General features: G+C 46.6%; 1 protein-coding gene across 10 annotated transcripts in view; it reads left to right on the top strand.

Annotated features, from left to right (window-relative positions):
• USP19 (ubiquitin specific peptidase 19) overlaps window positions 1-12,264 on the top strand; it is a 471,392-nt gene that overhangs the window by 165,217 nt on the left and 293,911 nt on the right. For all 10 annotated transcript variants that reach the window (XM_086939352.1, XM_086939351.1, XM_086939350.1 and 7 more), the window contains one exon: window positions 2,355-2,426. In XM_086939352.1, coding sequence (XP_086795478.1) covers window positions 2,355-2,426 — 72 coding nt within the window. The remainder of the gene's footprint in view (window positions 1-2,354; window positions 2,427-12,264) is intronic.

Genomic DNA, 12,264 nt, shown 5'->3' with positions numbered 1-12,264 from the left:
CCCTGGTGCTGTAGTCTACAAGTGATCCATTCTATTGATTTTTTGATATGTAAAGTGGAAGCTGAATGGATCAATACTTCTACCTCCCTCACCCTGATAGAAGAAAGCTCAAACTTTGGCTAAAAACATGTATTTTCCATCTTATTTCTGAGAGACAATATCCCAGAATCTGCAGGGATCCACAGATTTTCTACCACCCAGTGATCCTAACTACTCCTCATCTCGAACAAAGAAGAGAATCCTCAAGTGGCTGAGTGGCTAAAGGAGATTGATGTGCTCAACTGGAACCTCTCCTTGGCCGATTCTGTCAAATCACTAGGCATCACGCTAGACTCAAAACTGGACATGACCAAACACATTAAGATTTCGGCCAAGAGCACCTTCCTTAATCTAAAGTTACTAAACAAAATAAAACCTTTCATTCCACCTAACGACCTCAAACAAGCCACTCAAGCATTGGTTCTGTCAAGACGGGACTATGGAAACGCAGTCCACTATGGAATTGCGAAAACACACCTTGCTCCGCTAAAAACAACCCTCAATACGGCGGCTAGAATGGTAACGGGATTAAAGAAATTTGATCACATCTCTCCTGCCCTCAAAGAACTCAAGTGGCTACCCATAGAAATGCGGGCGAACTTCAGAACGGCCTGCCTCACCCACAAAGCCCTTCACACAGGCAAACTCCACTATCTGGCACCCAAACTCAATAAAGCAGGTCAGAACAGGAACCTCAGAAGCTCCAATACCTTACTGCTTATCCTGCTAAAACCTCAAACACAAAACCGCGGCCAGATCCTTCGCCGGCAACGCACCCAAAATATGGCACCCCCCCATCAGAACTATTCCCTCCTTCAAATTCAAAAGACCGCTCAAAATCCTTTTCCTCGCTCAATCTCCAGCGATCAGATAGGATCCACCGGAATGCTGAAAATGACACTGTACCTCCCGGCTGTGGGATAACAAGTCCTTGTAATGGACCACTCATCATCCTCTTTACTTCGACTCACACCCGGACTGTCTCACTGTTTTGCTATTTGATTTGCTCCCTTTTGCTCGCTTATTGTAATATGTTATGCTCTCGCATGTTTTGCTATGCAATTGCTGTGAAGCGCTCCGATACCCTCCGGTCAGGCTAGCGCTATACAAAACGTCTAAATAAAATAAATAAAAAATAAAAGACCATACTGACTTAGCATGGTTCCTGATTTGATCCATTCAGGCCAGGGGCTCTAGGACCAGCCTCACAAGTTAAGAAATAATTTTATAGGGAAACACTAGTCGTAAGCATTTAGTGGATCTACACAAATTCTAGAACTTTCCCTCATGGAAATGTGAGTTTGGCAACATTTTTATTTTGCAGGACATTGTGGATAAGAAAACAGTGGGATTCACACAAGGCATAGCTCCCAGAACTCCCTTTGGTGTCTAGCTTTCAAAACTTTCTGGATTTGTTTTTTCTGGTTGCCAGCTGAGTCTGTGCCCGAATATTGAAGCTGTTGAGTATGGCATGTGAGGACATTGAGATTTATATCCACTCTGCTAGCTCACATGTGAAAAGAGTCAACATTTCCTCACTTGCCACTGGGATTCCTTTGTTTCATGTTGGGGTGGATGGGGGTATATCAGAAAGAAAGTTGTGTTTGTTCTAGGGGGCAGGGCGGCCCCCACCGCTTCTGCTTCATGTTTTGTAAGGGGCGTAGGCTTTTTTCCCCATTTGAGCTTTCTATCCCTCTGAGGGCTGTGTCACAATGCCAGGGTAAGTTTGTTCATGCATCATTTTGAAATCCCTTCTGTCTGGTGCACCCCACCCCCAACCGAGGCAAACCACCTATCTACCACCCAGTGGGCTAGAAAGACTGTATTGCCGCCTTTTGTGGTAAGAGCAAGGCTGTGTGCCTGGGTGGGCCTCCACCATCTTTTGTTTTGGAATGGAGGCAGTGTAGCATCGCTGCAATCTCTTTTGCAGGTGAGGGAGGAAAAATTCTGTACCCTTTGGAATGGGGTCATGCACCTAGTAGGTAGGGTGAGCTGCTCGTATTCCTTTTTTTGTTTTCATTTTAATTCCCTGGTGGCTAGTGAGCTTTTTTCTTCCCGGTTTGGGTGTGGGTTGTGACCAGGAGAAGGGCTGGGGCAGCCCTTCTTCTTTGTTGTGCAGTGGATTCTTTCCTTCTTTTGGGGTTGGGGCGTGGCCCTATGTCGGTGTGGTCCACACCCACTCCTATTAGATTTACCTTCACTTCACTTCACTGATAAAAATGAATCTGTATAAGGTAAAAAATGCAAAACAACTGTTATAGGTTCAATAAGTTTGTCTATGTTTGTGTTTCTAATATAAGGTTTTTATTTTTTAGTGACTCCAATTTCCTGAGGCTTCACCCAGAATGTGGGCCGCACACTGTTTTCAGGTGGCAGATCAAGCTCAGGTAGATATTTTTAGTTAAATTGCTAAATAACTGTGATTAAATGTTAACCTTGCTTAACACAACCCATTACAGAGTATTTTTAAAAGTGCTAAAAAAGTAGTTGCATGTTGACAAAGTTTTGACTTTTGTTTAATGGAATGTGTTTTGTATTAATGTAGGAACATGTGTTATTTGGGAGACGGATTAGTGAAGAAAGCTTATTGTAAAGAGAACTGTTACAAAGTATGTGGTAGAGGACAAATAGTGACATGACTTGGTAAGGGGAGCCTAGATAAAAATAGGAAGTGGGTCTAGAAGGGATGAAAGAGGCACTGTCTTATGACCCCAGGAGAGAGACATCTGTACTTGTATCTTTGTTTTCTGTGGTTATTAGTCTAAAACTATCACAGTGTGGCACTTGTGTAGTTGCAGTGTTAGCTCACATGGTCTAGTACAAATGCACATTACCTCTTTTCAAACCCTTCAGTCTCCTTTCTTAATGCCATTGCTGCCATGCCTCCAAATTGTGTTCACCTTTCATTTGGAAGTATTAAACAAAACCTTCTGAGAGATCTTGGTAACAGACCGCCATGTTGCATATATACTTCAGCTCACTGCATCACATTTAGTTGTGCCTCATGTTTTCACCAAAGATTCAACTAGATTAATAAAAAAATCTGCATCCAGAATGTGAAAGCAGATTTTAGGATGAAAATGGCATGGGGCGACTGCCTGATTGACAAAGCAACCGGTTTTAGTGATATTGACTCCGTTGCAACACGTCTATTGCCAGCTCATGATCTGCAAGGGAACTGTGTGTGACATCTAGTTCACCTGGTCATCCTGCCATACCTAGTAGTCACTTGGGCTGGGCATCCCGCTCCCCCTGCATGTGTGACCTTCCACCAGCGGCTTGCCCTTTTGTTATTGTGCTTGCCAATACCAACCCTACAATCAGATTTTTAAAAAGGACAAGGGGAACCCAGTAAATGGCTCAGGACCATGGGTATCCAGTATTTTGGAGGAAACAAGTGGTCCTTAGCATATAAGAATAAAAGTAAGCAAAGATATTATATAGACCACAATGGGCTGCTATATAGTACACAGTCCCTTGTCCAGCCGGACAGGGAATTTTTATTAATTCGATAGGTTTTGTTTTAGTGTGGAATTAAAACATATAACCACAACAAATAAGGGTTACAGTGGGGCACAGTCCTGTGCCGTACGTGTGAAAAAAGTGAAGAGGACAGTAAGTGGGAAAAATATCAGGCAAACAAAGTGAGCTATCAGGTCACTGATATGAAATCAAATTAACAGTGTATCCTGGAGTAAATCAACCACACAATAATACATTGAATTCACATGTATGGATCACTCGTAAAGGAGTCGACGTTTCGATCCCAAGCTCGGTTATTTAGGGGATCATCTTCAGGACTAGAAAAAATAATTTTGCCTGAATAAACCTTTTAAAATATACAAACGCCTGTTGGAAAAGCAAAAAGGAAGAAAACAAGACAAAAATGCAGTCAGTAATAAAGCAATGTTCAGCGCTCGCTATACAGTAATCGGAATCGCGGTGATAAGTGCAGCCAAAAGACGTGGACATTCCATGCAGTCCTGTTGGAACACAAGATTTTGTGAACGTGTATACTTACTACCATGCGTTTCCTTAGTTTTGTGAACGAGTATTGCAGTAATGGAATTGGCGTGGAATCGTGATGGGGAGGTGGTCCAGAGTGAGTTGTGATGGTTCGGTACTAGGGGTGAGTGTCGTAGTTGCCGCCAGGACGGTGCTTCAATATAAATGATAGAGGGGGGAGAGAGAGGGGAAACATACCAAGACTATTTCTGTAATTAAGGTTTTCCAAGGTTGAAGGTCTCATTATATGGACTGCCGACCATCGCCCTATGTAGAATGAAGAGTCTGTTTATTATCATGGTGTTAAACAAACCCTTGTTTAGGGAGGGAATATAATCTCTCATTTACCATGGTTCGGTTTTCTATGGTGCGATGGCTGTTTACTTGCGTAGCGGGGATGAGGCTTTCATTCAATATAGCACCATGCTGTGTGCTGTGGTTACTTTTACTGTTGAGACAGCAGAAGCCTGGCATTGTCAAGTCACTACCTCTTGTCTATTTTTATAGACCACTGGCTACTAATTAAATTAATTCATTAAACTGGGAGGGCCCCCATGATAATTTAGCTCTGTCACAATTTTACAAAATTCACATGCAGAATCGCTTTGTGCCCCTGCGGGATCTGGCTGATATTAATTGACTATGTGCTGGTCAGACAAATCATTCTTGTGTTCCCCAGGAAACTTGTCAGGGTCCAGGACAGCATGTAGAAGGGTCTGATATTAGGGTGGGTCCTGCAAATTTAATTCCCTCTACCCCCTCTCCTTTTGAAGATGGTGGTATAGATATCGTAGGAGGGGAAACAATGTTAGTACTACAGTCACTACCCATCAAGTGAAATTACTTTACTGGAATATTGCTGGGCTAGCGAGTAAAGTTGATGATGAAAATTGTCACTTTTGTTCAGAATTATGACATTATATTCCTTCAAGAGACCGGGGCTGTGGAAGTTGTTAGCCTGGATGGATTTGTTGCCCGTATGGTTTAGGTGATCCCTTCCTTCTCTGCCATGGCATGGGGAGGCTTACTGTCATATTTTTGAGTAACCCTGAAGAGCAAAATTAGTGTTAAATGCACTGGGAGTTGCTCAGCTCCATCCTTTTTATCTACTTGGCCTGATGGTTTGAACATTGTTTTCATTAATTGTTATAATGGTTCTTTTGGAACCGATTTGTCTCAATATCAATAGGTTGCTACATTTTATTTTAGGGATTGATCTTGCCTATTTGCATCTGGAATTTTAAATTGTGGTTGGTGGTGGATTCAACTAGGACCCATGCAGCAGGACACTGTTTCAATCATCTTTGATGAGGTTAGCTCTGGAGATGCATCCCAGTTTTTGGGTCAGAAAGCTAAGCGCCCCTTAATGTAATTAATGCGTTTGACCTCATCAATGCATGTGAAACAGTGGACCCTTTTTAGGTCTCGCAGAGAGACCTATTGGGGTTAAACCAGAAAGTTAAAGAGTGCGGATTTCCAACAGTTCACGTGAAATCACGTGACCACAAGCACGCGCATTTCCCCACCTCAAAGCCTCAGCCTCCCTCCCACAGGCTTCCCCAGCGTGCGCAGTGCGCGCTAGCTTCCCTTCTCCTCCCCCTAATTGCTCCCTGTCTCCACGCGTCTTTCTCTCATTCCCTGCGTTTCTTTTCCTATAACCGAGCTCAGCCCTCCCTTTTACACGCATTCCTCCCTTTCTCAATCCATGCCGCCTCTCATTCTTTCTACCACTCCCCTCTCTTGTTCCCTCCACCCCGCCTCTGCCTTTCCAGTTCTCTTCATCTCACCCTTTCTCTACTTTCCACCACCTCTTTCTGCCCTTTCTTCATTCACTCTCATTCCTGCTCCACACCAGTTCCTTCACTTCTCCTCCCCCCTAATTGCTTTTTTTCACAGCCGCCAGGCCATGGCTCGTTATCCCTTGTTTATTGCTCTCTGCCTCCTCCTACCCTGCCTTCCCTCCCCCGGCTTCTTCCCACACCCTTCCTTTTTTTCGGCACTCGGCCAGAGACGTGTGCACTCAAGACTTGTTTCTTGTGTGTTTAAAGTATGCCTTCATAATACAATAAATCACAGCCCCTAATGCATCTTTTATGCGCCAATAGGAATAATTATTTCCATTGATGTGCATTAAAAATTAAAAGGATTTTTTTACGTGTTCTAAGCACAATTAACCTTATGTGCAATGGCGACTTCATTATTTATAATTTTCAGTGGAATCCTATGACTGTCATGTTTAGACAGAGCAGCAGCACATCGTATTTTTAAAAAAAAGCATTTGCTTGTAGCAAAAAATAACATGCAACCATTGCACTTGCTTCGGACCTAAAGGCTTTACCGTTGCTTGCTCAACATCTCTTCATATTTTCATTGCCAGTGAGACACAGTGCGCACTAAGAAGCCTCTTCACTTTTATCCACGTCTGTCCCTCTAGAAGTGCAGATTGCTAAAATTAGCCCTGCCTACGCAAACACTAATGTATGCTTTTCCTATTCTTAAGGGAAAAAATCCCTGCTTCCTTTTCATGTGGCTGGAAGGAGAGGAGATGGTTGCTTTGTTTTTCTTGCTCACAGTCAAAGGGCTCTGGGAAAACACTCTATATTTATCACCAGAATTTAATGTCCCTTTAATGTTCATGCCCTGTTGGAATAGGGCACAGAGTTGACTGCCGTGAGCAAACTTCACATCTATCTTTCAATTAATTCTCCAAATTAATGCTACCAGAGTCTGAAGTCCAGATGTCTGTGTACATTATTGCTAGCCGCAGACAATGGATGGGACCTGCAGGTCAGGAGTATCAATCCGGGCAAGGCCAGCTCAACTGTTCATCCTTACAAGGTCGGTGAAATTGAATGTTGTTAAGCAATACCGGAGATTTGCAGCGCCTAGAAATTGCACAATTGGGTTTTGGTGCGCTATGGTAAAGAGTAGTTTATTACTATTATTATTATTGATAATGATAATTGTTGTGTAACAGTGGAGTGGTGTGGCTCACTGGTTAGGGGCAGCAGACCCGGAAGCAGAGGTCGGCCCAGGACCAGGGTTCGATTCCCGACGTGGCAGGGTCTTGGGCCTGGGTCTGCGGACTCGATAATTCTCGCCTCGGTGCCTACTCCAACCATGGGTCCCACTCAGCAACTCTGGGCAATAGCTTGCTTAATCTCTACTAACGGCCCCATCAGCGCCGGGGATGCTTGTCTTCACCTTGGAGATGCCCAGGAGGGACCATCTCACAGGGAAAGCCAGGATGGGTTCCCCAGCGGTATACAGCACCGGGACGCCCCTTTGCTGGGGCAGCTGTGCGCTTTACAAGTATACAACATTAACATTAAATTTCCTCCAATGCCTTGTCCCACAGAGCCACCCTGACAACCAGGACAAGACTGACTGTTTCATCATAGCAGATAACGTTTCACAAAGTGTGTACTCTGGACTCTCGGCCACCTCGCTTCACGAACACTTCACTGACATGGTGAACATTGGAATAAGTCACCTCTGCTTTATAGGGTGTTTGGTGTCCGTGTCTTCACATTTTTCACTGAACCGCATTCTTTACCAAATTCCTATTCTGATTTCTTCTAAGGGTCTAAAAGTTTTACTTTTAGTTTCCTTTGCAAAAAAACACACGAAACCCTACAATCTTCCATTAATCTAGAGGATGAATTAAATTATTTAACAGGCATACACGAGTTTTACTCAAGACTCCCTATGAGACAGTATTCTACAAGTATCAAAGATCCGACTCTGATCATGGTTACTTGCAGACAGCTGTCAGTTGCGAGTTGGTGCATTATAAATCCTACATTTCTGTGGATGCTCAAAAAACATTTTCTTTGTATGTGTTATCACGTTAGTACCTGGAGTGTTGCAGTTAAACACTGCATTTTGTGTCCAGTGAGAGCATCACTCGCTTCCCTCCACCCCACTGCGTGGGATTTCCTTTTAACACCTATCCATTGAGGGTGGAAAAACACCTATCCATTGAGGCAGTAACACCATGGTATACCCAAAGACCCCTAAAAACTCTCCTGAACACTACGGAATCCATGGATTTCACGTGAAATGCACGTGCACAGAAATCTGATCCCCCACCAAGCAAGACAAGCCAAGAACATCAAAGCGACCGGACGCTTTGAGTCCATTTGCCACCAGCCACTTCTCGCCCTAATTACATCCCTGCTGTTTCCTTTCACTTTCACGTCCGCGAGGCCGTGCTTCACTTCAAAGGGATCCACATCCCGCCCCCGCAATGCCAGAGCATTTCTCGGCCGCTTTTAATTTATGCCTGCTACAGTCACACATTGACTCCCAGAAAGGTTTACTGCAGACGGACATGTACTACACCTTACAATCTGCCTGCACATCATAGTGCATTTCGTAATCCCTGTACCTTACGCACTTCTTACATCTGCATGTGCTACCCTGTACAAACTCAGTTTTTCACACCTGGGTACCTTTGACAATCCCGGTGTCGCACACACTGCTTACATCGTTACATGATGACACGCATTGCTCTCCCTGATCAACAGGATAACTTGACTGAAGCTGGAAGCTTGATGCCTGGTAGGCGCTACAAGGATGAATGTTAGTATTTCTGTAGCTCTCTGTACCTCTATGTTTGTGTTTTTGAGTCTGTCTGCTTGTATGGAGGGGTGTCTCTTTGAGACTTAAGTGTGTGTTAGGTGTACAACACCTTAGTTGTTCCTTATAACGTAATATATTGTGAAGTGGTTATGTGACTTTGTGTGTGTGTGTGTGCATCATTTCGCCATTGTGCTTATAGTGTCCAAGCGGTCACTTAGAAAGGGATGCCAGCCAGATACTCACTGCTCAATATGCATCCCTTTCTCCACTCTACAGCATTGGTCTCTCCCAGGTCACGTTTCGCGTCCCTACTAAGGTCCATCTCCCACACTCTCATTGCAGGTCCCAGGGTTCAGTGGAAGGTGTAACAAAGCCAGAGGGATATGAGCACTTGGCCCTTCCTGGCAGACAAAGCTGAATGTTGTCAAGTCACACAGCAGAGAATGGACTACCAGGGAAGGGCGCCCTAACCCGCCTCCCCCAGAGCCTCCAAAGTACTTGCTGCCACTTGAAGCAGGTTTGCAAGAGAGCACACGCATAAAAGATGACACTGAGTGACAACTGAGCATGTGCACAGGCCACACACACTTGTCACACACACACCTTCTGCTCACACTTGGTGCGAATGCTTCTTACACACTAACCTGTGGATATGCATTATACTGCCCGGTCAGACAACACAGAAACACTGTACATGCAGTGTACTGAGTCTAGGGTGTTTCTGTTATCAGATTAAAGTTGGTATCACCATACATTCAGCAGGCCACTGCACCATCCGTGCAGCGGGGGTCCTGGAGAGAAGGCAGTCTCTGGGAAACCTCTGAGCAAATGGGTTTTCCCAACAAAAAAGTTGCACTGGAGTGGATGCTGCATGTGTGCTGATAAAGGAGCACTCTAGTCAGTCCCTGCTTGAGCCCTGGGGGCACTGTAAAGTGCACGCTCCATCGGAGCGAAGAAATGCAGAAGACACACTACAATCGGTCTCCACATACTGAGGGAACTGCTGTATGGTGCCATGCTGAGCAAACAAAAGGCGCAATGGTGAAATATGAAAGTGGCCACCACACAAGATTTAAAGACCTGTTTTCACTCGCGCTGGAAATGAAAAGGCAGGGTGAACAGCTGTGTGTAAGGACTGTGTGTGCGTCACTGCTCGTTCTTGCGGCAATACTCCAGGGTGCCGCAAGAACACCTGCTGTCTGTTAGATTCGTTTTTTGTGCCTTTCTGCCTTCTGCATCACCACATCATCACTCAGCGCTACCCCAGCATCACTCAGCACCACCACATTATCACTCAGCACCACCACATTATCACTCAGCACCACCACATTATCACTCAGCACCACCACATTATCACTCAGCACCACCACATTATCACTCAGCACCACCACAGTACCACCACAGCATCACTCAGCACCACCACAGCATCACTCAGCACCACCACAGCATCACTCAGCACCACACCAGCATCACTCAGCACCACACCAGCATCACTCAGCACCACACCAGCATCACTCAGCACCACACCAGCATCACTCAGCACCACACCAGCATCACTCAGCACCACCACAGCATCACTCAGCACCACCACAGCATCACTCAGCACCACCACAGCATCACTCAGCACCACCACAGCATCACTCAGCACCACCACATTATCACTCAGCACCACCCCAGCATCACTCGGCACCACCCCAGCATCACTCGGCACCACCCCAGCATCACTCGGCACCACCCCAGCATCACTCGGCACCACCCCAGCATCACTCGGCACCACCCCAGCATCACCCAGCATCACCCAGCACCACCCCAGCATCACCCAGCACCACCCCAGCATCACTCATCACCACTCTAGCACCACTCAGCACCACTCTAGCACCACTCTAGCACCACTCTAGCACCACTCTAGCACCACTCTAGCACCACTCTAGCACCACTCTAGCACCACTCTAGCACCACTCTAGCATCACTCAGCACCACTCCAGCATCACTCAGCACCACTCCAGCATCACTCAGCACCACTCCAGCATCACTCAGCGCCACCACAGCACCACTCAGCGTCACCAGAGCACCACTCAGCGTCACCAGAGCACCACTCAGCGTCACCAGAGCACCACTCGGCGTCACCAGAGCACCACTCGGCGTCACCAGAGCACCACTCGGCGTCACCAGAGCACCACTCGGCGTCACCAGAGCACCACTCGGCGTCACCAGAGCACCACTCGGCGCCACCACAGCACCACTCGGCGCCACCACAGCACCACTCGGCGCCACCACAGCACCACTCGGCGCCACCACAGCACCACTCGGCGCCACCACAGCACCACTCGGCGCCACCACAGCATGACTCGGCGCCACCACAGCATGACTCGGCACCACCACAGCATGACTCGGCACCACCACAGCATGACTCGGCACCACCACAGCATGACTCGGCACCACTCCAGCATCACTCGGCACCACTCCAGCATCACTCGGCACCACTCCAGCATCACTCAGCACCACTCCAGCATCACTCAGCATCACTCAGCACCACTCCAGCATCACTCAGCACCACTCCAGCACCACTCCAGCATGACTCAGCGCCACCACAGCATGACTCAGCGCCACCACAGCATGACTCAGCGCCACCACAGCATGACTCAGCGCCACCACAGCATGACTCAGCGCCACCACAGCATGACTCAGCGCCACCACAGCATCACTCAGCACCACCACATTATCACTCAGCACCACCACATTATCACTCAGCACCACCACATTATCACTCAGCGCCACCACAGCACCACTCAGCGCCACCACAGCACCACTCAGCGCCACCACAGCACCACTCAGCGCCACCACAGCACCACACAGCACCACCACAGCATCACTCAGCACCACCAAAGCATCACTCAGCACCACCACAGCATCACTCAGCACCACCACAGCATCACTCAGCACCACCACAGCATCACTCAGCACCACCACAGCATCACTCAGCACCACCACAGCATCACTCAGCACCACCACACCACCACCACCACCACAGCACCACTACAGCATCACTCAGCACCACCCCAGCATCACTCAGCACCACCCCAGCATCACTCAGCACCACCCCAGCATCACTCAGCACCACCCCAGCATCACTCAGCACCACCCCAGCATCACTCAGCACCACCCCAGCATCACTCAGCACCACCCCAGCACCACTCAGCACCACCCCAGCACCACTCAGCACCACCACAGCATCACTCAGCACCACCACAGCATCACTCAGCACCACCCTAGCATCAATCTGCGCAACCATTCAACAAACACTGGTTAAAATATGTTCTCTCAATGTTTCAAGCTTTATTACAAATGTCACAAAAAGATGTTAATATTTCACTTCTGTTCTTGAATTTTCGTCACAATAAAATACACTGAACATAATCTTCACAAAAGTTATTTACAAAAGTTTAAGCTATTGCCATTATAAATTACAATCACTTTTATTTAAGTATTAATTATTTAAAAAAATTAAAAGCAATTGTAATTTGTAATATCAATACATCTAAGTCACATGAATACAAAACATGTTGCATTACAAATGCTATAGGTGTCACATTTGCGAAAGTTATAACTATTGGCATTGTAAATGACAAAGCTATT

The sequence above is a fragment of the Lissotriton vulgaris genome, chromosome 9 (genome assembly GCF_964263255.1).
Source record: "Lissotriton vulgaris chromosome 9, aLisVul1.2, whole genome shotgun sequence".
Taxonomy (NCBI): domain Eukaryota; kingdom Metazoa; phylum Chordata; class Amphibia; order Caudata; family Salamandridae; genus Lissotriton; species Lissotriton vulgaris.
The sequence above is the reverse complement of the archived record's forward strand: the minus strand, read 5'-3'. Positions and strand labels throughout refer to the sequence as shown.